The 27,785-nt window shown below is 37.3% G+C and overlaps 5 protein-coding genes across 5 annotated transcripts in view; 3 read left to right on the top strand and 2 right to left on the bottom strand.

The window, feature by feature from the left end:
• The window catches only part of LOC111332608 (mitochondrial inner membrane m-AAA protease component paraplegin), a 19,340-nt gene extending 4,039 nt beyond the window's left edge, over positions 1–15,301 (bottom strand). Inside the window, exons 1-14 of the mRNA XM_088755596.1 lie at positions 14,973–15,301; positions 14,705–14,783; positions 14,367–14,432; positions 12,381–12,544; positions 11,515–11,595; positions 10,633–10,775; positions 10,058–10,178; positions 9,619–9,677; positions 9,345–9,453; positions 8,599–8,828; positions 8,224–8,285; positions 7,580–7,644; positions 1,373–1,535; positions 407–517 (exon numbers count right to left, since the gene is read on the bottom strand). Coding sequence (XP_088611722.1) covers positions 407–517; positions 1,373–1,535; positions 7,580–7,644; positions 8,224–8,285; positions 8,599–8,828; positions 9,345–9,453; positions 9,619–9,677; positions 10,058–10,178; positions 10,633–10,775; positions 11,515–11,595; positions 12,381–12,544; positions 14,367–14,432; positions 14,705–14,783; positions 14,973–15,191 — 1,672 coding nt within the window. The 5' untranslated portion in view covers positions 15,192–15,301. The remainder of the gene's footprint in view (positions 1–406; positions 518–1,372; positions 1,536–7,579; positions 7,645–8,223; positions 8,286–8,598; positions 8,829–9,344; positions 9,454–9,618; positions 9,678–10,057; positions 10,179–10,632; positions 10,776–11,514; positions 11,596–12,380; positions 12,545–14,366; positions 14,433–14,704; positions 14,784–14,972) is intronic.
• Positions 1,789–3,464, top strand: LOC148735038 (uncharacterized). The gene is made up of 2 exons (XM_088755598.1): positions 1,789–1,945; positions 2,184–3,464. Exons 1-2 carry the CDS (start codon positions 1,832–1,834, stop codon positions 3,219–3,221), a joined length of 1,152 nt encoding a protein of 383 aa, XP_088611724.1. The 5' UTR covers positions 1,789–1,831; the 3' UTR covers positions 3,222–3,464.
• Positions 3,321–7,375, bottom strand: LOC148735037 (uncharacterized). The gene is made up of 3 exons (XM_088755595.1): positions 6,923–7,375; positions 5,125–6,766; positions 3,321–4,705 (listed from the first exon to the last, which is right to left on the bottom strand). The coding sequence occupies exons 1-3, from the start codon at positions 7,230–7,232 to the stop codon at positions 3,934–3,936; spliced, it is 2,724 nt and encodes a 907-aa protein (XP_088611721.1). The 5' UTR covers positions 7,233–7,375; the 3' UTR covers positions 3,321–3,933.
• A 157-nt stretch (positions 15,302–15,458) lies between the features above and the next one.
• LOC111332609 (uncharacterized) lies at positions 15,459–18,050 on the top strand. The gene is made up of 2 exons (XM_022937978.2): positions 15,459–16,886; positions 17,571–18,050. Exon 1 carries the CDS (start codon positions 15,600–15,602, stop codon positions 16,554–16,556), a length of 957 nt encoding a protein of 318 aa, XP_022793713.2. The 5' UTR covers positions 15,459–15,599; the 3' UTR covers positions 16,557–16,886; positions 17,571–18,050.
• Positions 18,051–19,307: 1,257 nt separating this feature from the next.
• Positions 19,308–27,785, top strand: part of LOC111332613 (protein virilizer homolog) — a 39,057-nt gene continuing 30,579 nt past the window's right edge. Inside the window, exons 1-11 of the mRNA XM_088755594.1 lie at positions 19,308–19,418; positions 20,341–20,453; positions 20,677–20,763; positions 20,900–20,948; positions 21,607–22,146; positions 22,844–22,960; positions 23,377–23,409; positions 23,836–23,865; positions 24,495–24,593; positions 26,738–26,801; positions 27,117–27,145. Of these exons, the coding sequence (XP_088611720.1) occupies positions 19,344–19,418; positions 20,341–20,453; positions 20,677–20,763; positions 20,900–20,948; positions 21,607–22,146; positions 22,844–22,960; positions 23,377–23,409; positions 23,836–23,865; positions 24,495–24,593; positions 26,738–26,801; positions 27,117–27,145 (1,236 nt within the window). The 5' untranslated portion in view covers positions 19,308–19,343. The remainder of the gene's footprint in view (positions 19,419–20,340; positions 20,454–20,676; positions 20,764–20,899; positions 20,949–21,606; positions 22,147–22,843; positions 22,961–23,376; positions 23,410–23,835; positions 23,866–24,494; positions 24,594–26,737; positions 26,802–27,116; positions 27,146–27,785) is intronic.

Below are 27,785 nucleotides of genomic sequence, written 5' to 3'. Positions count from 1 at the left end.
AATCACTCCGTATAGCGCAGGGGATGGTTGAGCGATTGAGGAGAGCTGTGTTGACAATAGGTTCATCCGCTTAGACAAAAACGAGTTTTGACACGATATTTACCAACCGTTTTTAGCTTAAGGTAAAAACAAGTTAACTGACTAAAGCGCGGGAGGCACGGGCGGGCGCGTCGCAACGGGTTTCAGTTTTGCATCTAATTGGTAGAGAGGGCGGCCCGAGCCGGTGTTCTGAGCCAATGAAATAGAAAAGTGAAACAAAACCTGAGCAAACCAGGATTACCTTCACCCCTCAGTTCACAACTGATCTGATCTCTAACTCTCTTTTATTTTAGGAAATATAACTTGGCCGCCGTGTCATCGAGCGAAATTAGCTAGTCTAAGCTTTAGGGCATGAACTTTACTTTACCAGCAATGACCCTTTCTACAGCATATTCAAAGTTTCTCTTATCAACCGTTTTATCTTTCATACGAGCTGCATGCAGAGCAGCCTCGTTGCAAATGTTGGCAATGTCCGCACCTATTAGGAGAAAGAATTTATGAGAGATTAGTAGCTGGTAGGAAATGTAATTTATGACGTTTGAGTGACATGAGAACGAAATAGTCAAAAATTAGAATTCTGATGGCACGTTAAAGAGGTTCGCGTGGCCACATCGAAATTTTTGATTATTTATTAACCGTTTCGCAGGAAAATTTGGTCATTCTAGGTCGGTCTGTCTTATGTTTGACCTCTTTCTTTGTTTGTATTTGTTGTAATTTTCGTTTTCCAACTCCCTGTAAAATACCATTACAATCATTGATTTTATCTTTGTGATAAGTAGTGTAACCAGGTTAGTTTACCCTTTCCTTGAAGTATTTTGCTGCTGCATTAGATGAGCAATACGTTTCCACATATTTTTTGCCCACTTCTAAAGGGTGGTTTTTTAGTGGTTTGTCGTATTTGGGGTAGCACAGGTTCTTTTCGTAGAACTCTTCGTTTCACTGTACACATGTTATGATTGTACCAAGATGCGTGTTCTACAAGATTGACTAGCTCATTCCATTGTCTGAGTGTAGTCAGAATTTCTGATTGTTCAGTAGCAAACCCGCACATGGCTGACGCAATCCATCAAGAGGAGGTGGGGCAAGGGGCGTATCTACCGGAGAAGCATGAGAACGATTTCCACCAGGTGGTTTATGCACGCGCTAGGTGGGTTTGTGAGGTCAGAAGGGTATTGTTTAGCCTTTCTCCCTTACAAGAACAGAGTAACAAAATGGTAATTTTTCTCTGTAATTTTTTAAAGAGATTTTTGTGATTAAGATAACCTTTCGAAACCTGAGTTTCTGACTGAACTTACTTAAAAAAAAATAATAATTAGTTCAAAGAAAACCTCACCACTGTTGCCGGGAGTGAGTTCTGCCAGAGTTTTAGAGAACGCCTTGACAGGCATCTTTAGGGACAGTTTCTTGAGGTGAACTTCAAATATTGCCTGCCGTTCAATTAGAGTTGGAAGGTCGATGGCGATGAGTCGATCAAATCGTCCAGGCCTCAGGAGAGCCTCAAAAGAGCAAAAAAAAAGAGAAAAAGTAAATATATAAATTTCATCAAGCGAAAATTCTGGCAGACAAAAGCTAGTCTTCAACTCCGTGTTTTATGCCTGTCGCGCTTCTTCAGAAGTTTTCCACATCGTTGCAATAGGGCTCGGCTTTCCCCTAAACTTGTCACCTGTTGAAGCATAGTTAATCGAGGGGACTGGTTATGAAAGCCGGCGAACTTCAAAGGACCGGCCTATTGTTTGGGTTTTGAGGTTGAGATGCAACGTCACGTGACATTGACCGTGCATCTAAAAACAACATGGCGGACGCGTGTGATGACATGTTCTTCTTTGGAGACGATTTAGAGGCAATTTTAGGAGTTTTAGAAGAAGAAGAAGACCTTGATGAGCACTTCAGAGAAGCAGCTGCTGATGTAAGCTATAGAATCTGTTTTAATAGTTAAAATATAGCCTAAAAACGTCAAAAAGGAAGATTGAACATGAAGGTCGAACAGACTAGCTTTCGACATCATGCTTTCGATCAATCACTCTTATTTCGGGCTCTATTTATAAACCATTTCTCGCCTAAACGTTATTTTATCAGCTGTTGATTTAAAGATGATTTATGAACCTAAGTAGTGTGTGATGTTGATCGTGAATTTGGTTTTGCAGGTTCACCCACTGAGCGTCACTTGCCCTCATTGTCCAAAGAAATGCAAGAGTAAGAGCGGACTGAAACGTCACATCACTGTTAAACACAAAGATAAAACAGAAGAAACAGAAGAAACTGAGACAGACAAACCAGAAAATCGAGATCTATTAACTGTGGAAACGTATGCAAGCATCGTTGGCAATGCTAAAGTGAAACTTAGAGACAGCAAAATTTATCCAAAGGTAAACAGAGACGAGATATGGTCCTACAACTGCAACACTCTACAATCTTCAACACCTAAATTTTCTGAAATTCAGGGGCTTTATATTCAATTGGCAAAGTCTGGAAATGCAGAGAGGTTTTATGCAGCCTTTTACGCTAGCATAGTCTTGCATGCTTCGAGCCATTTTGTAGGATTATCAAGAAACTCTGCTACATTACTTTGTTCAAAAGTGGCCGACTGCCTTTTAACACATAGCAAAGAAAAAGCAGAAACTCACACATGTGAACCATTGACGAAATTATCTGATAAAGAGAAGTCAGGGTTACAGTATATTGGAGGTTATGTACTACATAAGCTTCATAACAAGCACAAACAAGCAAGTAAAACACTAGAAAATGACCACGCAATCTCACTGATAATGGCTGGGAAATGGGACAATCCTATTGGTGAAGATCAGAGATTGACTACAACATTGAATCGAGGTGGACTGTGGAAGATCACAAGAAATGCTCAGTCTGTTTTTGAAAGAACTGAACACTATTTCAGGGAAGCTACACGTAAAACCAGTCTGAAAAACATTCCTTTAGCTAATATTATTTCAAGATCAATGCATGATGTAACTGTTGTCGCATCTCACTCTGCCATGTTGGCCGACTCTGAAGTTGAGATTAGTAGCCATGTTGCCAAAGATGTTCTCCACAATATTATTAGTTTGTATGTTAGAGTTCGTTCTTTTTCATTTGTGAAGGACGTTATTCAAAAACACAAAATTAGATTGAAACAACTGAAATCAAAAGCTCTTCGCAAGGACATCAATAGGTCATCAACAGACTAATTACTGTAATATTCTTTAAATTCCCAAAACAAATAGACTTTTCTGTAAATTTAATGTTCCTGTTTTATTTAAAAAATATCATAATAAGTTTGACTGACGCTGTGCCTAGAATATGTATTTCAGGAATTATGCTACAAATATTCAAGTAGAAATACAAAGGAGGCAAATGTTTGAAAGTCAGTCCTTATGTATTATATTATTAAAACTTATATTAAATTATTAAAGCACAATTGTTAAAACCAATGATGTTTGTGAGTTGAATACATTGATATGAAAATGATATGGAATATATCAGACTGTTTACAGATAAGTAAGAAACCTTTCCCAACAATAAATGGGAACAATTAATCCTATTGATTTATGAAACACCAAATAAAACAGTGTTATGATATAATGCTATTTACAAATTTACAAAAAACCTGATAGAGTGAGCACACTTGAACAATGAAAGAAAATATTTTTAGGGGATAATCAAAACAAGGGATTAGTCTCTAAGATAACTATTAATCCAAAATCCTCACAGAATAAGTATGCTCACTCTAATGTATTATTTTAAAATTACAAGATCACTCACTATATATTTATGAATAACCCTATGATACAAAACAAGAAATTGATACTTTTTATATTTTCCTAAGTTTTAAGCTATGTTTTAAGTTAGATACACACTCATTTGGAGATACACAGGTTATAATAATCAGCAATGTCAGCATTATTTAGTTTTCTTCCTTTTTGGGACAGGGTCATCTGAGACATTAACCCATGCCTTGTTTTTGTCTTTCCTGCCTCGGGTATTACCAGACTGACAGGCGACAGCGCGTTGCACTCTGATGGTGTTATTGTTGTAACCAAATTGACGCATATCTGGGTTGTCACTTCTCCTACCAAGCTTCCTCTGGTTCCCAAAATACTCCTCAAGGGGATCTTGGCAAAAGCGCTCAGTGAGCACATATTCCATCCCTTCATTAAGTAGAAACTTTGTAGCCTCTACAACTGAATGAACTGTCATTTTCAAGCCTTCGTAGGTTTGCCAAGAGAGAAACATCTTGCTCCTTGCATTGTTGGTGTACTCACCAGGACGATTGGCCACACTCTCTCTCCAATTTCTCAAATAACCAAGGAAATCATTGGTTAACCAGGCAAACCATTGATCATTCACTGATGAATATGGCTTGAGAAATGGCTTTCTTTTACGCACATGCTCATGTTGGTTGCGAACATTCAGACAATCAAAGAAGTTGTCCATCATTTCGCACAATTTAGATGTGGCGATGGTGTCGGGAGGACCAAATGACTTAAGAACATTTGCCACTGAAGCACTGAGGATCTGGACAGCAAGGTTGACTCTCATTGTAGAGTAAGCACTGAGCTTAATATGGTCATAAGTTAACCGAGGAAGCAGCTTTAGGCCATTGTCAAGGTCTTGATGAAACAGCTGGATAAAATGCTGCCAGAGGATATAGTGGCCATCATTCCACATGTACCTACAGAATAAGACATTGGTTATTACTATCAATCACTAAATCAAACTACTTCCTTATCGTAGTTTACACCTAAATCATTATATGAATTCTGTAAATGTAATGTTGTTTTGAATAACTAAGGAAATGTAAATCCACCCAAGTTTTCAAGGGAGTTCCCAATCACAACCCCCCTCCTTACGTAAAAATCTTATTGTTTGTAACCATAGTAACCATGTTAGCTAATGTTATCTAGTCAAAATACCAATAATTCTAGCTTGACTATATTATTTCACCTCTTACTAAAAGCAAGGGAAATGTTTGACTCTGTTGTCAATTATATGAATAAATCATACAATTTCTAACATGGATGCATTGAAAGTGCAAATTTTATTCTGTGAAATTATATCTCTACAATAATAGTTTCAAATATATCGACTTACCGAGTACATGTACCATGACCAGAGCTGTAGACACAATTTCTTGTAGTCTTAATGAGATGGGGAGCATCAGAACAAAAATATATGAACCTGTCGGGTGCATAGAGGTTCACAGTGCGATAGCACACATCAGTTCCAGCATTACCATCAAGAGCTTTGTGCATTCTGTACAATGCTCGGTTGGGTGACGCTCCATCTGATGTACTTGCAATCACCCAAAGATTACAAGCTAACTCAAGCACACATACTGCTTGCCAAAACAATGGCATAAGCTGATAAGATGTAATCCCATCGGTGGCAAAATAGGCTAAGCTGAACTTCAACTCAGTACAGAGACCTCTGATATAAAAGACCATAGCATGGCTTGCAATCTTGTCAGCTTTTTCAAGTGTTCCAAAGTTTATATCAGGATCTCCCAGGTCAAGGAAACCAGTTAGTTCCCCAGATACTTTGTCAAATACCAGATTTGACAAAATTTTCATTTCGTCAAAAAGGAGCACAATGTATCGTTGCACATCGAAGTAGCTGTTTGTAAGAACATTCAACTCCTCAAGTACTTCCTCTTGAATGCCAGCTTTGGGTCGTATACAATTTCTATAGTCCTTCAATGTGCGTTGGCTCGGCAGTACAAGGATGTTACTTTTCCTGAGCTCTTCATAGCATGCTGGGGACTTGGTAGCAAGTGACAAGCAGTATCGAATGATCATAGGATGGTATCGGACACCAGTTTTACTCTTTGTCATCAATTTCTTTTGCTGCTGCCAGAACAGATCCATGAATGGAGTGATATTTTCATTGGATGTCCCCAATACACTTGTAATGTCATTGCTTAACTGGTTGTCTACTTCTACACTTGACTTTTCTATCTCTGATTTCATTTCTTCAAGCTTTCGTTCTAGTTCTGCACACTTAAGCCTCTGTGTTTTTAGGGTTAGCTTTATTCTCTCTGGTGTTGTGTGAGAGACTGGAGCAAACAAATGAGCAGGCTTTGCAAGCTTTCTTTGCTTTGCTTTCTGATCCACCTCTGACTTGTGAGAGTATTTGTAGCAAACACAGCACTGCTCACCATGCTCCACCAAAACTTCACAGTCCCGTGTTCTCCAATATTCCAGCTGTGGGAATATCTCAGAATCATCTCTGAATAACGGATCCACTGACTTCGGTATAATGTGGTGTACGATATCGGATGACAGTTCAAATGGTCTCACTCCAGGGCAAATCAAGAGAACATCAATTCTCTTGATAAGTTCAGAGACTGTGATGTTCATAACGGATCGCAAGGTTTCAAGATGAATCGCATGATCATCTGGCAGAAACCATCCAAACACAGACACAGAAAAACCAAGACTATCATCGATGGTGAGCTGAATCTTTGGTAACACAAGCAGAGAACTCTTCTTTGTCAATACAATTCGATCGATTGCTGCCTCTAAGATCCACTCACTTAGAATTTTCAAAGATTTCACTCGTTTTACTAGATCTTTAAAGTCACTGTAGCATTTTTTAGGGGCCACTTCTGGGATTTCGTTGACTGCGCTTCGAGGTGGACGCACATTTACTGGTGTTGTGAAGCTACGCTTCGGCATGTTTACTGTTGGCAAGGCACCAAACTTCGGTTTCTTTTTCTGCATCTTTTCAGATTGAACTAGAGTAGAAACAATCACAAACAAACAGAATCAGAATATAACGTTTGAAGTTTATCAAAGCTCAAGTTAATTGATAAGCTATGCACCTAAGCACCGCGCAGATTATGTCTAGGATCGCGTGTAGTTAAACTTATAAGATTGTATTTAATACTTACAAATCTCAATATCCTCGGGCCTAAAATGGTTTTCGCACGTAAAGACACCATCATTGTCGATCTGGCGCTTGAAATCTTTGTCTACAACGCGTGTTTTGGTCAATTCGTTTAGCCAAAGTTCTCGCCATTTCTTGTATTCAGCATTGCGAGGGGCAGGAAGTTTCCAGATGCCGATTCCTTTCGTTTTGCGGGACGAGCCGCAACCAAAAACAGAGCAGTTATCTCCGGGCATTCTTTCTTCATTTATAGATACATACAAGCAGTATTTAAGAAGGAATAGTAATATTACAGACGTAAAACGTGCAGTCATCAGTACAAACGCTCACATGTGAGACGCCATCTTGAATCTATGTGATGCACGGTCACGCTAGGTTGAACTCGAAAAACCAAAACAATAAGCTATCCCTTTGAAGTTCGCCGGCTTTCATAACCAGTCCCCTCGATTAACTATGGTTGAAGGCTCTCCAACTATTGAGGTAGTAAATATATCCTTTTCTTGTATTTCAGTATGTTTCCATGCTCACCACCCGTGGGGCTCACAAATTCCCTCGCATCTACCGATCAAACTTGCTCTGACTAATTTCAAGAGCGCGTAGGGTTTAACACTGAAGTTTGTAGATTATCTGAAGTGATCAGTTCTGGTGACAGCATTTTTACCTGGTCTAAAATGTCGTGTCTGTTAGTAGAAGCCAGCATTACGACACCTTCCATTGTGTTCATACCTTACACGAAAAAAGAAAAAAATTTGACAATAAGATCAAAAACTGTCCATTTCACAAAGACGGTAAAACAAATTCTCTCAAGCGGCAAAATCTAAAGAAATCTTTGCAGAGATACGCACAATTTCTACGTTGGCGGAGCTTTTAATAGATTTATCCACTATGTCAAAAGTGATAAAGAAATTGGAAAGTATTAGTTGGTTTCTTCGGTGTTAAAACTCATTACTTCCCGTTACCTCGACCTTCTTGTGGACATGCACAACGAATGAAGAGAGCAGCAGTTTTTAAAATTTAAGGTAAAATCACAGGTCTTTGCTAGTTACACAGCTTTATGTTCTCCAGAAAATAAAGATCGAGATATGCAGAGTAGTTAAGAGAAGTCAGCGGTTTCAATATATTTTTCCCTAGGCGACTGCCGATGGTACAAGTCATGTATAATACACGGCTACGCCGCAAGGTGAAACCCAAACACGAGAGCCTGTACGCATGCGCTAAAAAGACAGCGATAAAGGGTGTTTAAGGCGGCAAACCGGCTGTTATTGAAACATCTGTTAGTTAATGCTGGCAATAAGCTAGTCTCACCATCCATTTCAACAAGAAGCTGGTTTAAGGTGCTTTCCTGTTCACTGTGTCCTCCCATAGAACTACAAAATGGCAATTTAATTTGCATAAGTTAAGATTTTCCCTCAGCTTAAAATTTCATTGCAGTATAACTGCATTTTTCCTTTGTCCAGAATCACAATGATAAAATTTTATGCAACATAAACGCAAATGAAAATCATGCTTATCAGAAATATTTTTAACCAATTAAAAAAAAATTGAATTACAGCAAATATTTTGAGCTGTCATTAAATACTGACAGAAAGAAAGTCTCAGTATGAGAGAGAAATGACACAATCTTGAATTATATCAACTAGAATTTTGTGTAACTCCTTCCAAATAAACTAGCCAACTCACTTTGATGAACGTGATCTTCCAATGGCATCAACTTCATCAATGTAAAGAATACAAGGAGCAAGTTTCCTGGCTCGACCAAATAAATCCCTGACTCTTGCTGAGCCCACACCACCAAAAACTTCAACAAAATCTGACCCAGCCATAGTAAGGAAGGGTACATCTGCTTCTGTGGCCACTGCTTTGGCCAGTAGAGTCTTTCCTGTACCAGGAGGACCAACTAGGAGAGCTCCCTTAAAACGTGAAAATAAAACAATTAAACAAATGAATTTAAAAAAGTAAATTAACATGGGCATAAGTTCAGAGGGTAAAATGTAGACAGATTTGAATACCAGAACTAAATAGATACCTAATAATTATTGTTTAAAATATGTGCTAACTAGTAATGCAAAGGACAATTTTTACTGTAAAAGAAACTGCATTTCAAAGTTGAAAATGACAAGAATTGTCACATACATCCTTTCCCTGCTGAAGCACAGTCAGTGCCTTGAGTTCCAGACTCTTCCCTCCAGGCATAGTAAAAAAGTAAAGTAAAGTAAACAAAAGAAGACCCATACTTTTGTTTGCTCAGATGTGATGAGCTAGCAGTTGGTGAGCTCAAAAAGAAATTTTGAATAAGGCTGGTAAAAAGAAAATCAATTTATTATGGAAATATATAAATTTAAAGCTACATGATGGACACAACAAATAACAGCATCAACAACAGGTATTTTAATTACTAGATGTATGAGATGTCAAACAGTTCAAACCTTGGGAATTTTTGCTCCAAGCTCTGAATATCTTGCAGGCAACTTCAGATAGTCTACAAATTCCATCACTTCGCATTTTGCCTCTTCCATTCCAGCAACATCTTTGAAGCTTAGAGGTAATGTTAAGATGAGATGTAGCACAAAAAGAAGTGAAAAAAAACAGATAACAAATAAAATTAGTAAGGCAAAGTTTTTGCCATAGAGTCTTAAAAACTTTAAATTGTCAATTTACATAATCTCCAAGAATAGCTTCCAAATAATCATGATTTATTACCTTATTCCCTTTCCACTTCCTGGCATGACCACTGTTGGCTTAGCTTTGATGTAGTTAGCCTGTGGATTACAAGTTTTACTCTGTCAAGTTAGAAAAGAGATGCTCTGATTGGATGACTAAGGATTGTGTTGTATCTCTCTATAACCAACTTGTCCTTTCCTATAAAAATAACTAATGTGCCACTCATTTTATAAAAGGTTTTACATGACAAATTTTTTTTGACAGGCCCTCTCAACCACTCAGTGCAAAACTAAAACCAATATTATGTGACTTGGTGACACATGTTTCCTGAAGTACAAGCAGGTTGCATTTAAAGTTTTTATAAGCCTTTAATATCTTCTTTATTCTTATTTATTTAGCCATTATGATAAGTTTGGTTTATTAGGTGTTATGACACTCAATCACAGAGCTCTGTAATTGTTTTGATTTTGTAACTTACAAATGGATTCATTCCCATAATTCCACCTGATTTGTTTCCTCCTTTTGTTCCTCTTCCAAAGAGCCAATACCATACCAACCCCAAAACAGCAATACTTAGAGCAGCACTCAAGGCTGTGAATCTGTAGTGAGAAACACCCACAATTTAATGTCAAATAAGATCTGCATACTCAACAATCCGAGACTTCTTTGGACTACGTTCTTCAACACCTGATTAAATCTGATCCTGGCTCATTACCACTCCCCCCCCCCAAAAAAAAAAAAAAACCATGGAACATTCACATGGTAGTTATATTGGGATTTAATGCTTAGAAACTCTGTCAATGTCCCTTAGAATAAACAAACTTCAAGATTTAATTGAAATCCTGAAATATCTCCCAAAATTCCAAGAATTCTTAAATGTTAAACTAGGTAGTAATTGTTGAGTTTGATCACAGGTCCAAGAATTTGGAATTTCTTGTAAATAATCTGATCTGTAGAGAGACTACAACTGCTTAACAACCTCATTGGTTTTGAATGATTTTTTAGGGAAAAAAATATGGAAATGAGTGAAAACTGAAAAAAAGACTTGCTTACAGCAATTCATTTGTTGTTCTGTATCTTACAGGAACAAAATCATGAGATGCTATGTGTAGATCAGCTTGAGCAGAAGCCATCTTCTTTTCAAAGCTGTCCAAACTTGCAATGCTGAACACAAAATGTGGTCCATGAGTCAATACCTAGGAAAAACATGCATTGCTCATTATCCAAACCAGAAATTTATAGAATGATGTGGATTTGAGGGTTAGTTCATGATAAATAAATCTGTCAATAGAAGTAAAAGTTGAATTGTGTTTTACACTATTAGGCTAAAATATTGAAATGGAAGATGTTTTGAGCAATTTATTGAGGTGATTGCTGACGGCTCTCGGACTGCATGCTAAAGGGAACAAGAAGAAAAGACGCCAGTATAATAGGTTCAAGGATTGAAGGCCAAGGAAAGAGAAACGAAAGACAGCTTAGAGAAGGATGGTTAAATAGAGCTGTATAATTATAAATTACAGCAGGTTGGATAAAAAGAGCAGCTTGGGCAAAATAGATGAAAGCTTTAAGGGCACGATACACTATATGACATGTACATGTAACTACCAAACCTAGAGGGAACAAGTTGCCTCAACAATAAGGTTAGCGTTTCGTCATACAGTTCAGAACTGTTTCACCTTTATACTAGAATCACAGCAATTAATATTATAAGTTTAAGCAACTTGCTTTGAGAGCAGAGCACACCAAGTGATCTCTTACAGAGATCTACTCCAGTAGGATTTCCTCTTGTGTCTCCAAATGCCTTCCATACAGTTAGATATTAAGTAGATAAAGCTAACACAAATCCCAGGTGAGTTGCAACCTGCAGTACTCTACTGCTGGACATGTCAGGTCCCCATCCTCACTCATAAATCAGCACACAACAGTATAGAATACCTCCTTTCCTCCTACTACTGCACCTCTGTGTAGGAAGACATAAACTTTGTCCTGACTTGAAGGTACTTCTAGGTGCTCAACCTGGAAATGAAGAAAACTCATATAATTTAACATTAATAACAAACCAACACAGACAAAGAACATCTCCAGTATGCATTCATGTACTGTATATCCCAAATAACACACCTAAAAATAATCAAGGGTGGTAATCATCAATTATATTGTAAGACCATGTATGTGGTGATTAAAATGTTTACTTGGTTTAAGTTAAACCTAATCTACTATTCTATAATAATTGCATACTACATACTTATTTATTTAAATCCTCCTGTCTAAAATATAAAGCATTCTTTATAATCATGTAAAGGCTGATAGTTTCGAAAGAAACTGTTTGGGGCTGCGTCGGTGGGAGTAACGAAATAATTTGGATATATCAACAAAGTTGAAATGGTAAATTGGCCACCGTAACGATTACAAAAGCTGACGTTTCGAGCGTTAGCCCTTCATCGGAGCAAATAGAGGAATTGTGGGTTGTGTGTGCTTTTAAAGACAGAAAATGGAGCTATGTTATTGGTGGGAACATGGCAATGAGAAATGTTTTTCTCGTTGCCATGTTCCCACCAATAACGTAGCTCCATTTTCTGCCTTTAAAAGCACACACAACCCACAATTCCTCTATTCGCTCCGACGAAGGGCTAATGCTCGAAACGTCATACTTTATAATCAGATTACTTCATACATAAAGTCTACAAGATCACTTGGGATGTTGACTGTGGGATTACCAGCCAAGGTTTTCCAAGTAAAGGCCTTGAACTCAGTAAGAGAAATAAAGTAACAGACAGCAGCTTGGCAACAGATGCTATTACCTCGCCTGTAGAGAGCATTTCTCTGTAAAATGTTGTCCATGTGGTTTCTGGTGTGGGATCTGATCCTGCAGCTAGGAGGTAGAATACTGCAAGCATAACCCAAGGAAGGATGGTCACCCATCCTCCATCCTTCCCTGGCTCTTCATCAGGATTTTGAGAATCACCTATGTTTAACAAAAGAATTAATTAAAGGGTTTCATGACCCTGAGCACATTGCAGGAGTTTCTCTAAGCTACTAATTGCCAAATAGGAAAACAAAGAGGACTGTAGTCAAGAACTAACTATTCTAAATAAAAGGGGTGAACATATGCCTTCCACAAAACTGTACAGTTATTTAAACAATAGAGTGTTTCTGTTGAGGAACTATCGGCTGATAGTTGCCCCACGGTAATTTGATGTTCTTAAAACAAATATGCTAGTTTTAAGAACATCAAATTTCCAAGGGGCAACTATCAGACCGATAGTTCCGAGACATAAACACTCCATTGTTTTTATTGTTCACCACTTAATTTTCTTCCGTGCCTACAGCTTGTCACAAATGTCAATAATTCGCAACCGTACGTTGGCTAAATCATACATTATACCCATCAGAATTGAAAAGTCACTGTTTTTCCGATCTGCCTAACTTCGCAGCTGTCAAACTATTCAAAACTTTTCACGGATAAGTACTATCAATCCAGGTATTTTCCGCGGACGGGCACTATCCATCCGAGTATTTTCCGCGGGCGGGCACTATGGGCTGATAGTGTCTCTCCACGGATGAACACTATCGCGTCACGTGATCGATTTAAATCAATAAGAACCGCAGAAAATTTAGTGGTGAACTATAATCAATATTATATATGTTGTAGTTCAATTTTATACTTGGTTCAAATTTTGTTTTCCTTTGTACTCGGTCATGTAATGTATGATAATGAGTTTGAAACAAAGGAAAATAAAATTTGAACCAAGGATAAAATTGAACTACAACATATACACCAACTAACCCCTAATTAAGATTGGGTATTTTCAAGATTCTTGGACTTCACAGGTGATTCCAGAGTTTCCCCTCTATTGATAATATTATAATGATTATAAATCATAGCCAAGATTATCATAAGACACTTCATGAAGAGAGATATAACCAATAAAACTCATCATTTGGAGAGGACTGGCAGTGTGTAATCACAACAATAAGATCCACATCAGACTGATCACATTATGAGACAAATAATAATAATATATAATATAGATCGATTTCTATAGAGCATTTCCATGTAAATGCTCTAATGTGCTTTACAACACTGTGCGGGGGACTTTTCCAGACTGCGGGTGGCAGTTTACAATTAATAAAGGAGAAATTTTACAGATGCCCCCTCCCCCCATTCCCAATAAACAAGCCAGACCACATCACAGTAATCTCGTGATGTGGGTTCATTAACGTCCCCTGCCGAAATTAACTAATTGATAAGTGCAGGAGACGGGACCTCCGGCTTTACGTCCTATCTGAGAAGACGAAGCAATGTGAGTGAAGCGTCTTGCTTAAGGACACAATGTCAAGCCCCAGCCAGGACTTGAACCTGGGCCATCTGACCCAGAGTCCAGCGCACTGACCACTGGAATACTCACGCCTCACAAACAATCACACTTCATTTTTATTTCACCAACTTTACACAATGTACTACTCACGCCTCACAAACAATCACACTTCATTTTCATTTCACCAACTTTACACAATGTACTACCCACAACCTCATAAAATATGATATAATTTTTTAAAATTTAGTGTAAAGGGTTGTTAATACATAGGTTTATGCCCCAGTGTGGCACCATCATGGATTAAAAAACAAACCCAACAAGATATACATGTAGGATTCATAATACATACATGAAGGTGTACAGATATAGACTCAGTTCATTGCTGCAATAGCAAGCTAATAGTAATCACAGCAAAGTGATCAAGTATGTTTGGCGAACCAACAAACATAATGCCATTAACCTTTTTACCTTGTTGATTTTTATCTCCTTGGCCATGTTTCCTCATAAGGCTTGTTGAAAAGAATCTGGTAACAACTAGAATGTGTAATTTCACAATTTATATCAAAACAACATCTCCAGTTCCAAGCATAAACATACTTAAAACTGGTTTTGAAGCAACAAAGAGTATAAATAAATATTTCTATACAAATTTATAACTATTTAGTTTTTCTCATTTACAGCAATCTCACTATCCCCACGGAGCCAATCATTGTCAGCTACAACAACACCCTAAAGCTTTGTATATCCATACCTAATGATTATCCATCTAAATTCAAATCAACTTCAACAAATGACAACTTACTTACCCTGCCGTACATCATCTCTTTTCAGGAGTAAAATTTGATAAATGGAGGGAGAATGTACATACTTCGTTGAAAATTCATCCTGTTTAAAGGGGCAAAATAAATAGTTTTTATTTCAAATGTTTAGAAGATCGATATGGAAGACAATTCATGGTCAAAACAGATCAAAAATTTAATAAGCTTACATTCAACCTGAACCCGAGAATAAGGCTTAAACCAATTTATGGAAAATGCAATTATCAAATTTTCTATTTCCTCTTCATTTTCTTACCTGTGAGGACCTAGCCAAACTACCAAAAAACCTTCGTAAGTTGCACTTGACACATCTCTGATCAAGACTAACTCTTCCTGACGAAAGATGGCTGCCTACATTACGCGTATTTATGTAACTTGAGTGGCTGTGAAGCAGTCTTGTGGGCGATCGTGCGCAGTTGAATACCCAATATTTGGTAAAAAATCGCGTCAAAGGGCAAAGAATCTGACAATTCATATTTCTGTAACACTAACAAAGTCATTCAATTTTACTCGCACAAATTTTGTTTCTCATATCAAACGACTAACTCCAGCAACTCCATATTTGTTTGGGAATCCACGATATTTTGATCTGCGGTCCTGTCAAAATCTTGGGCCCGGGGCTATTTCGGCTTAAGGAGCCGAAAAAAGCCCTGGGATTGACAGGACTGAGAATGACTTTGTCACGTGACTTGATGAGTGTGCGCAGTTTCAATAATGACCTCATCTTACAATTTTATTGCAGCCTCGTGCTTCAAACGTTGAAGTGACGTATTTTAGCGAGTTGTTAATTGGGGAATAGAGTGTGGTCGAAGACTTCAGATATTTTTACGTTTCCTTCTAGACCAAGAACAAAGCCTACTGCGAAAAAGGTTCCATCACGGCTATGTCGATTGCTTTGGATCACGATTACTGCTTACTGGTGCCGTCCGATGACGATTCCAAGACCGAGATTTCGTCGTGTGTAAGCACAACGAAACCACGAAACCAGAGGAAAGAAGCAATTTGTCCCAGAGTAGATCCCGATGGAGAGATCTCGCCCATTGGTGAAGCAATAGATTTGGAAACATTATCTAGTTCTTCCTCTCCTGCCCACAGTTCGGATAGTGGATTAGATGCTGGTATTGGAGATTTCTTGTCCGAATTAACTTCATCTTGGGCCGAAGGAGACTTTGGATTAAACGACAACGATTTCAGGGATTTGGAAGAACTCTTTAACTGTAACGAACAATCAAATAAACCACCTTGTACAAAACTCAGCCTTACAAATCTTTCAGTGAGAGGGAATTTTGGGAAAAGGCAGCGAACTTCCCAAGAAAAAGTTGAAGACGAAGAAGCCATCGTCGAGAAAAACAGAAAGAACGCCATTGCTGCCAAGGAAAACAGAGAAAAGAAAAAGAAATACGTCGAAGGGCTTGAAAAAACTGTTTCTGATTTGAAAGAGGAGAATAAGACTCTTAAAGCCAAAAACGAAAGCTTGACATCTGTTACAAAGAAGCTAGCGGATGAGGTGAAATATCTACGAAATGTCCTTGCTAATGAAAGCACAATTTCGCTTTTGCTGAAGAGCGTGGCGGCTACACCTGGAATCTCATTGTCTTCATCGCTTGTGCAGTCGACGCAAAGTCCAGGTACCGAAAAGGAAAGCGACACAAAGGAGGAAGGGAGGCAATATGTGACCAGAAGCAGGAAGAGGCAGCCTGACGAGGATAGGGGAGATGCCCCCAGCAAGCGAAGCCGCTCAAATGCTGGTGGTGTGTGTCTTCATGTGAGCGGTGGCAAGGTGTCCGTGGAATTATGTTCTAAGTGCGAGAAGAAAGCAATGCAGGGTGGAGTTCTGTAAAGGAAACAAAATGTCGGTATCACAAAGTACAGGCCAAGTATATTATCACTACTTTGTCAAACTGAGGTGTTCGAGCAGTGGAACTACGTATAGAGAGGGAAAGAACCCTTAAGGTTATGAGTTCCTGTAATGCAAGACAGAAAACTGCTATCAAAAGACAAAAGAAAAACCAAAAAAAGAGACGTACTTCAACGTAGGCTGAATGTAATCGTTTTGTCACTTTTGAGCAGCACGCACTCGTCGTCTTTCTTTCTTTTTCAGGTGCCACCAAACAAGGTTGGATCAGAGGTTGAACTGAACAGTGTCACAACAGACTTCATGAAATGAATGGTAAAGTATCAGATTCCTAGGATTTGAAAGTCTGACCTTTGAAAAGTGTAGACAAGTGCTATTAGCTAAAAGAATTTTGGGTTTGCAGCTTAGAATCCATCAGACTATTGACATATTTCAAAAGATACACTATTTCTCCTAAGTTTGCATTTCAAGAGTGTTCATTTGGAATCAGTTTTTGCTGGAAAATGTACCTCATTACCTTCATATAAATCACCAGAATTAGTAGAAAAATGTAAGAGACTATTAGGAGTTCGATCAGTGCTTTTGATCTTTATCAACAATGTAAAATCTGTTAAAAGATGTTTTTAGTTGATAGAAACTCTTGAAGGACAACTGACAAGACAAGGATTTTATAATACAAAGATGTGATTTGAGCCTGCAAACCTATGATCTCTCATAGCTGCACTCCCCATAACTTTCATGAGCCTTGGAGAGAAACTTACTAATCTTTTTTAGAGAATGGCTGTTTTTTTTTTTTTTTTTTTCCAACTCTATTTTTTTCATTGGTGATTGAAAGAGAATAAAGTATCTTAAAACAAGCCTTTAATACTATCAGTTACAAGCATTTAAAAAACACAAAATAAAACGCTTGTCTATACACTGAAAGGTCAGGCTTTGGTTCATCATTCTGGAAACATTGTAACTGACAAACAATGGTTTTTCCTTTCATGCTTCTTAAAGCTGCATCCTGTACACTATGGAGTGCTCTTCTGGACTACTGTTTGTAGGTAATAATGTTAAAAGTTAGTTACTAAGTGACTGCAGACATAACTACAAAGAAGAATTTCAAGAGAATGAAGTCAAGAATCATTTTTGATGAGCTTGTAAAGTTGAAGAACCAGCACTTAATCCCATGTCTGGATTTTCATTGATTGTCTTCTAGAAAGAAAGAAAAAAAAAAAAAAAACTTGTACAAAGTTTTAATTGGTTTGGCCAAGTAAATATAAGGCCTTCATTTCATTTATTGACCAATTGTGGTAAAAAAAGACTAGGTTTTGTACATAAAACCATAGTATCCCAGTACTTGCATTAATTTTTTCTTATACAGAAATTAAGGGAAATCTGAAAAAAAAGGAAAAAAACGGTCAAAAAAGTTGTGAAGAAATTTGTAATTAATGTAAAAACTATTTAGTAGAATTAAAGAATTTATTTTATCAAGGAGTGGTGTGCAGTAAACTTTTACTGGGTACTTGTTCACAAAGAATTTGATTTACTATGTACCAAGAAAAATGTGTCTCATGAAATGTTGATAACAAATAATTGGAAAAAGAAAGCATTAAACACTTGGGGCACCAGTTGTTGGGAAAGTAAGCCTGTGGTCCTACCACAATGGATTCACTCCTGTAACCCTCAGAGTTACTAGCATTCAGTTTTCCTTACAGTAATGCAGCTGAATTAGGAGAATAAAGGAAATTACTGCTAACTTAATAAGCCTGATTTTTCAACAAATTCTCCTTTTGGTATCAATTGGAATATGTAGAGATTAGCTTTGGAGAATATTGATAGTGATGTTGGGGTTAAAAGAGTTAAAGATCAGAGTTCATCTCTTTGAAGTCTCTTATAAAAGCAACTAGTTTTTTGCTGTTTTCTGTTCTCAAATTCTGAAATTCAAACACCAAAAACTATTGCTAAAAAAGAAAGGGATTGGAATGGTGTTTCAGACAAGAATGGTACTGTTCTACTTTTCTTTAGGCTCCAAACATTATTTGACTTGAAATGGGGCCCTAAAATTGTTAGAAATTGATGTGGTCCTGAGAGCCCACGTTGAAACTGTAAATTGGCCACCATAGAGAGTTGAAAAAGTGTTAGCCTATCAACACATCATTAGTTCTGACAAAGGACTTGGGCTAGAAACGTCAGCATTTAAACTCTTAAGGGTGGCTAATTTACATTATCTAATCAGTTGAGAACCCAAATGATCTCATTTTTCTCTCCCATCACTGACACAGCAATCACAATTTCTTTAGAAACGTACCTGGCCTGTATTGAACTGTTCTTTTTGTCTAGACTAAAGTCAACTACGGTTGATTGCAAATTTTAGAAGGATTGAGTTAGTGCTGCTGGCCAGAGCATCTTGTCTATTACGGAAAAGTAATGGTTAATTGCATGATCCTTGCACAAGCGAACACCATTGTTTTCCAGGGCCCAGTTGTGAAAAGGCTGATTAGCACTATCCCAGGGTTAGATTTTTATCCAGGTTTCTATATTTCTCTGATCAAAATCCGTTTTGGGATAGTTTTCCCAATTCTTTTTAGAACATTTAATCATCAAATTATAGACAAATGGAATTAAGCTGAATTTTCTTTGAAAGCTTTCAGATCTGAAATCAAATTTCACACTAACTCCTGGTTATCTTAACCCTGCTTTAAACAATCCGGCCCAGGTTGTTACCATTAAATGTGCGTACACGACATAGGTGTTGACCCGCATAGTATTGTGGTTTGAAAAAGCAACATGGCGGCCTTGTCACCAGAAGCTGTAGATCCCGTTTTGCTCTTTTGTGACACATTCAGCCATCCTGAAAATGAGGTTTGTGTAAAGATCTTTGTAAATTTAAACAGGAAAGTCATTTCTTTACCGGATATTTATCAAATCTTCCCTTGCTTACGATGCTACAATTTCGGATATTTCCAGATGCGAATTATCCCAACCAGCTGTTGATCAGCTGCCAGCCGAGAACGTTTCTTTGTGACGCTGCAATCAATTACTGAAAGGTCTTACGCAAGGTCTATCAAAATTCCAATTCAAGCCCAGTCTCTGATACTTCTATGTCTATCTAGTCAGGTAGTGCTTCGTGTGTACCGTATGACTAAGTGACTGCAGCTGAAGATATGTATATTGTACAAGCCTTGCACCATGATTTTAATTGCAATCAACTCCAAACTTTGTCACGTTATGTAACCCCGAGGATCTCTGAAAGAGGTTTCAAACTCTTTGTTTAATATAAAGGTAGAATGAACCTCTGGATCAGCTGATATTGTTAGGTATATTCTTTTGATTGAATCTGTCTCGGATTCCATGAGCTAATTATAATGCCAGGCCTCTTGTAGCTTGATGAATTTTTAACTCAGATTTTGCGCAAGGAAGTGTAGTTGATCAAACTATGATGACACTTGATGATGGGCGTTATATGTGTATGGGGGTTATATGTGTATGGGGGTTATATGTGTATGGGTCTTTTGTGTATATCTCTATTTTGGTTAAATCAGACTGACATGTATCATGATGATGCAAGCAATCAAGGTAGCAATCATTGAACTTATTTTTTTTTTTTCCAATTGGTTAGATTATTGAACAAAATCAAACTTTCTTATTATGAGTTCAAATTTTAAATGATGATCTTGTTGGAGGTAACCAAAACAAATTAGGTTGGCAGTACAAGGAAACTTGTTGAAAAGAAGTTTGTACCTGTGAGTGATTATTTTAATTAATTATTATAAATTCTTTACAGGAAATGCATCTTGACTTGATCAGCTTTCCAAGACCAGTTTGTATCCAGGAAGTAAGAGTGATACCTGCAGGACACAGAGTCCATGCTGCAGTTAGTGAGAGAGAGAAAATGGGGTATGTAACTTGTGATAGCAGATACCACTATATCTGTGAAAAAAGTGTAACATTCTAAAATTTGGTTGTTCTCTCGACTTTGTAGAAGATCAGATAGTTTTTACAATTAATGTTTTGATTTCACCACTTTCTCAGCCGGCAAAACTTGCCTTGAGTGGGTTCTTAGCAACAATTTTTGACTTAATTGACTTAAAATGTCTTGATAATGTTCCAATTTTTACAGAGAAACTCATCCTCCCTCTTTTAAGTTGGATCTATTCATTCGAAATCTAGACAGGCCTGCAGATGTGGTGTTTGAAAGACTTGGACAGTAAGTGACAACAAAGTATTTTTTTTTTAATTTCTTGCAGTAGTTACATAATTTTGTCAAAGACTTATTAGTTGTTACAGTAGAGAAGAACAGAAATATTGTTGTTAACAGTTCTTTCATTTGCTTTATTTTATAGACTAGAGTATAAGGAACCCAACAATTTTCAGCTTGTTACCTACTCTAAGGTAAGGCTTTACAGCCAATTTTTGTTCAGGTTGGCTGAGTGGTTAGGGAACTGAGCGTACAATCCTGTGCTTCAATTGTTCAAGCCCTCCACCTTGCTACTCCCTGGATTTACCTTCAGTTGTTCCAAGCTCAACACCCTGGCTGTGCTTTGTATATAGCCATTAATTGACCATTGAAAAAGTTTGATGGCTGGTGCAGGGCTCGACACTAACTTTTCAACTTAGTAGCCAAGTGGCTATAGTGACATCCTAGATGTTTTTACATGTTACGACAATTTCAGTCTGTTTACCAGCCAAACTGGCAAGGGGAAATTGAAAACCAATAGCCAAAACTGAATTTCTACTGGTCTGTGGCTAGTGGGCTACCATTAGTGTTGAGCCCTGTTGGTGTGAGTTTGTAATGCTCAATATGTGCTGTGCTTTATTGCACTTGGCCACCAGCAATGATTCAATTTTCATTTTAAAGGGAAGGGCAAATATAAAGATAAATTTAACAAACTAGTTTGCAATGTTGAAATAGATATTACATGTAGGCTACTTTCTTGTTATGTCCCCCACTTCTGTCAAACAAAATTGATTTTGGTTTCAAACGTTTTGTCATTACTAGTGATAACTGTGTCAACTTTTCCTCTTCATTTAGTTCGAATTTTTTGATCAGGGTGCAACAGATGTTGTGGTTCTGCGTGGATGGTACAACAGAATCACCATTAGCCTGTATGGTCTCTTCACTGATGTCAATCAACGTCCTCAAGAAACACACCCAGAACCAAGAATTGATAGGCCCCCAGTCATTGTAGAAACAAGAGGCCCTGATAGGGATGTTGAAAGAGTGCTCTGGGATACAGAAAAAGTAGCCTTTGAAAAAGTAGCTGAGAAGGCTGAAAAAGATCGTGATAGAGGTCCAGAAAGGCCTTTAAAAAGGGAGAGGAGTGCTGAGAGAGGTTCTTCTGATTCAGCTCCCTTAGAGAAGGGTCTAGATGAAAGAGCCTTTGAGAGAACCACTGAATCAAAGGAGAAGAGAGATGAGCAGTTGCATGCAAGAGAAGAAAGAAAAGCTGGGAAGGAGAGGGAAAGAACTCTGTCAAAGTCACCACCAAGAATAAAATCTCCCCCAGGATCCCCCCAAAGTGCTATGGCAACTATTGGTGAAATTACTGCTGCCAAGCCAACAACTCCACCAGGGTCTCCAAGGGAGGAGGTAATATCATACTCATTCCCAGGTCTCTTTGTAAAATTGTTTTATGTTATGGGATCCTCAGTGTCTCCCTTTATCTCTTGAGGGAAACAACTGTTTTAGCAGGAACAAACATTAGTGGTTAATTTTTTTTAACCAGTAGGTTATATGTATATGTTGTAGGTAAAAATTGAGTTCAGGTAAAAAAATTTTAACCTAGGTTGAAAGTCAATTTCCTTTGTCTCCTAGCCCTAGTTGTTCACAATTAGGGCTCCGAGACAAAGAGAATTGAAATTCAACCTAGGTTAAATTTTTTTTTACCTGAATTTAATTTTTACCTGCAACATATATCTTAACTTCAGTTTGGTGGCAGTGCTATCAATCAGCTGATGTTATTGACATGCTATTGGCTCTAGCCATAGTTTGGTTATTGATCTCATTTAGTTCAAGTGAACCTTATGAGGAAAACAGTCCATGTTCTTAATCCCTTGGGGAATGCAAGGTCACATGATCCTTATCTTGGAAATCATAGTTTAGTACTTGGTGGAAGGATATCGTGGATGTAGCAAACTATTATTTTTACAACAGTTTGCCTAGCCACCACTACATCTGCACAGTTTTGATCAGAAGATTCAAACCACTAGTCTAAGAAGTCCAACCTGCTTTTCAATTGGCCTTTCTCTGACACTACTGTATACTTTGCAAATGATTGTTACTATAGCAACCAGCTGGTACAGAGTCTGGTAACCAGTCTCCAGATGACTTGTTTGAGCCTCTCACACCTGACAGATCACCCTCCAACCTGTTTATGTCTGATGAAGAGGATGTAGATGAACCGGTAAGTAATCGTTATGATAGAGATTGTTGTCATTGGTGTTTTCGTTCAATGTATTTACTTCTTCTTTCTCATCAGCCAAGAGCATATCACAGAATCTGCTAATAACTTCCTACAAATAATGGTCTACTCAGGGGTGAAATCATCTCATTTTGTTTTGCTGGAACTAAATTTTAGCTCATGCTTAGTTATGCCCATGTTTGTGATCATCTTTGCAAAAAGTTATACCACTTACCTAAGCTGTCAAAGAATATTTGCAGAAAATATTAAGATGTGAATCAACATCTCTAACAAAATTTTATGTTCATCAAGTATCTCAGAGAGGCATTCGACAGTTGATCTGTTTTCCACTTACAAGAAGCAAAATTGTGCTCAACCTCCTTTGAATAATTCTTTTAAATGCTTTTTTTCTTAAATAGGATGGCTATGAAGAAATCCTTAGTGATGAAGAGGTGTGTCTAGGAATCATTTCCAAAACTGTGAATGTGTTGTGGTAACAATGTACAAAAGCTACAAGATGAGCCAAAGGCTTTGCTACCATCAAATTTCTTGTTTTTGTTGTTGCTGTTGTTTTTTTGCTCTCTCTGTGGTGTAGTGCTTATCCTTGATTTCTGATCAGATATTTTTTTATGAAAACAAAATCATTCATCTCACTTTTCAAAAAACCTTTGGGAGGACAGTGATTTTAAAAACACTGATAATTGCCAGTTATCTTTCATCTTGAAATTGTGATAATAGTAATACTTAATGATAATCATAATGTGATATTTCTGTAGCACAAATTACAGTTTGTAACATGTATATACAGTGTGTGATCAAATGTGTTTTACAGTGAATCATAAAAACTTGCTTAAAAATTGAAACCCGTTAAATTGTAGGAGATGGAGGATGGAACAATAGATGATGCAGTGAGTATAAAATCATTTTTCTTGGTTTGATAAAAGGATAGATTTGTTAGAAATTCACCTTGTTTACAACAGTCAGGGCATCAACTTGCGTCAAATTGCCTCTCTGAAAAAAAAAAGGTTTTTAAGGCAATGTTGTTTCTCCACACTTGATGCTACAAAGTTGGGTCATCCTTACTGCAATGTGTTACTGTAACTGTGATATCTAGGTAGGAATTGTCTTTCTCTCCACTAATTGCAGTGCCAGTTTTTTTCACTGAGAAATATAGTACATGTAGCATAAAGTGAAAGGAGAGTGTTCTTGTAGTCTCATTAACTCTTCACTCCTAGGGGTGACCAAGAAGTAATTTGACCTTATGATTATATCAATAGATCATCAAACAGACAGATAACAAGAAAAAAGAAAAAAACATCAACATCGGAAAGTTATTGATTAATCACCAATTTCTCAGTACCAGCCTAATGAGAAATGAATGACACACAATAAAGAGAATTACCAGATAGGGTAAAAAGATAGGTCATCTGAATTTAGCTAAAGAATTCTGCATCCTATCTGAAGAACTATCTGATCTCTGAGATAAATGTACATTACACCCCTGCTGTCTAATTTAAAGTTGTACTTAATTTTTTAGGATGTACAATTTGGGGATCTTGACCTTTATAGCGAGGATGCTTGGATGTCTGTGTCTGTTAGTTTCAACCCTTACCAATGTGACCTATCACCTTTGACTGTAAGTTCATTTCTTGTATTTGTATTTTGTGAACTTTACACTCAGGTGGTCAGCAAATTTGCTGAGTCCCAAGGTAAAAAGGAACAGGCTGCTGCAATAACTTTGTCACTTTGCAACATGCAGTAAAAAAAGGGTTTGTCAATGACTAATGGTTGTGGGTCGTGGGTAAAAGTCATGGGTGTGGGTAATACAGATTAATTAATGGTTAAGAGCTCATTTAATAGCACCACTACTAATAATAAATTATTGTTATTTTTGTAGGGGAAAAGGGTTTTTTCGTGATCGCAAAGGACCCTTTGGCTAGTTTTTTCTCTCGTTAAACGTGATTTGGTTATATTGCCATGAATGTTGAATCACCTTTTCTTCATGGAAATTGTGAAATGACTAGATTTTTTCACGAAACGTGACTGAACCGTTGTCATTCTTCTTTTCCAAAAATTTATCCTGTAAGGGTCTCAAAACAAGACGTGAAACATGACTGTCATTAGCTACCGTGAATTAATGCAATACTTCTCGTTGAACAATGAAATGTATGTTTCTCGAGTACGTCACATTTCCGGCAACTCTGCCGAGTCTGGTTTTTGTCAGATAAGAAATGAATCATTTAAAAATTGAAACTATTAGAACCTCTTTATTTATTAATTTACTTATTTCAATAATTCTTCATATCTAGTTTATTTTATGATTTAGAAAATGACCTGGCTAGTTAAATGGACGAAGAAGAATTTTAAGATTGTATTTGGTTCTTCATTTAATTTCTTGTCACCGATGCCAGTTGTCGTGACCAATTTAACATTGGCTTGCGATTTCTGGTTGTCGATTATATACTGCACACTGGATACCAGAGGTTTTATCTTTTCGAGCCTTGGAAAAACCTTGGAGCCAACATATCCAGACCTGCAACTAACGTTGCAACGTTGCTATCTATATATCAGCATATCTTTCAACAGTTCGCTCTTTCACTTCATTTTTTTCTTAGTTGCGGGGTAGATGGTACGCGATACAGAGATGATAATTGATGAAGCATTCGGTTCTTTGTCTGAATGTCATTGATCAACACAAGCTTTATTTTCCCTAACCAGCAGAGGGATATACTGTTACTTTTGCTTTTGAAACTTCATTTATTTTTAACTGGTACTGAGAGCACAATTTAATTTTAATTAAAAAACACGGCCAATAGCCATGTTTCTGATCCTCGTTTTATATTGAAGCTTCTTTCATGTTCTGAGAACGTTGCTCTTTTAAGATTAACACTTCTCTCTTTTCAATGTAAGATTATTTTTGTGTGTTGATGAAGCGTTTGACCTGAACAAAATTCCTCAAACTCTTTGGAATGACCCTCATTTTAAAGCCCCGTCTACACGAGTAATTTTTATATGGCAATTTTTATGTGACAATTTTTACTTGCCCGTGTAGATGATGGAAAATGACCAATTTTTATGTCACAGTCTGTGACAACTGGATTTGCTGAAAAGCTGGCATTAGTTTTTATGCGGCAAATAAATATTGCCACATAAAAGAATTGTCCGTGTAGACGGGACGCCACGTAAAATGTGACAAAATTAATGTGCCTAAAGCTGCAGCACATCTGGCACGTCTTCTGACTTTCACCATCTTGCCTTTTTCCTTTCCATGAGCATCTCTGCTGTGCAAAATTATTACTGACGCAAATTAACAACAAATATTTGTCGAGCCATCTACATGGGCAAATAAAAATTGCCACATACAGTTGCCACCCAAAAATTGCTCATGTAGACTGGGGCTTAATTAGAAATTACGTCATCCTGCAAATAATGGCTTTGTCTTTGGTTTAACTTTTCTTTTGGGTGAAATGAATTAATTCTGTTGGATGAAATCAATGAAATATTAGGCTCACTAAACCGAGCTGATACAATGATAAGGGTTGTATAATATTTATGTATCATTATGACTAATATTTTAAATGATTATTGTTATTATTTTATATTAATCACACCCACAACTTTTACCCACACCCACGACCCACGACTTGTATCTACGACCCACGACCCACCACCATTAGTCAAACTTGTTAAAAAATTGCACCAAACCATGACATTAAATGATCATTAATTGTAATGTGTTGTTGTCTTCAGTTGATACTTTTTGTCTTTTTTTTACTTCAGACACTTAGTCCTCCAGATTGCACAGAATATGAAAATGCATTGTTGAAAGTTAAAGAGGATTCCAGTGAGTAGCTAATTTCAACATCAGTCTACTACTGCCAGTAACTTTTACATTCAATGTTTAGAGGAGTAATGTAGAATACTCTGCCAACTACATACTGAAGAACCTTCCAAATAATAAATACAATGGTTCAAGCTCAATTTTGTAGTATTGCAGAATATTTTGTTATTCTCCTGTTATATTATAGTGTTTTGTGCTACTATATTTCTTATAGAGTACTTTTCTTATGTTTGACTGTGTGATTAGATGTTAATTTTTGAGTTAGCTTTTGACAAATTCAACGGCAGATGAATTGATTGTCTCTTTCTTCTCTCCAAGGCTCCTTAGATGAACAGCAACTCAACTTGGTAAGTGAGAACAACATTGAATTAACGCAGTAATGTACTAGAGTCCAAACATTATTATCATGTTGGAGATGTTGCCTCAATTCAGTGTTAAATTTTCACAACTAGCCAATCAAGAAACGTATCTCACTTGCGTGGAGAATTGGCTTTCAGATTGTGATAGTGGAATGGTTAAGGAAAGTTTAACCCTCTAACTCCCTTGAATGACCGAGACATAATTTCTCATTACTATATCAATACAATGTCAAGCAGACAAGTGGCAAGAATAAAGTAAACATTAATTAGGAGATTATTTGTTGATCCAATACCAGTTTTCTGCAATTGGTAATAATCTTGCAATCTGACTGGCCAAGGCACTCTTGTCACTAATAATACAGACAAAGCTGCTTGTGTAAGTCTGTCATGCAATGTGTCATGCAACATGTCACAGTGTGTTACTCACTGAAAGAATCTTTTTATTTGACGTCATTATTGTGGTAGGCTGCACTGTGGGAGTCCACAACATTTTGACCACTGTGATAACAAAATATCAGGGTTGATAAGAGTACAGACCATGATAAACCACTGTTGATTTATTAAATACTCTGGACTAGCATAATATGAATAGCACTTGTGTATGTATGGCAGATAGCAAGGGAGTGCG

The sequence above is a fragment of the Stylophora pistillata genome, chromosome 3, assembly GCF_964205215.1.
Source record: "Stylophora pistillata chromosome 3, jaStyPist1.2, whole genome shotgun sequence".
Lineage (NCBI taxonomy): Eukaryota > Metazoa > Cnidaria > Anthozoa > Scleractinia > Pocilloporidae > Stylophora > Stylophora pistillata.
This window is presented reverse-complemented; position numbering and strand designations above follow the sequence as displayed.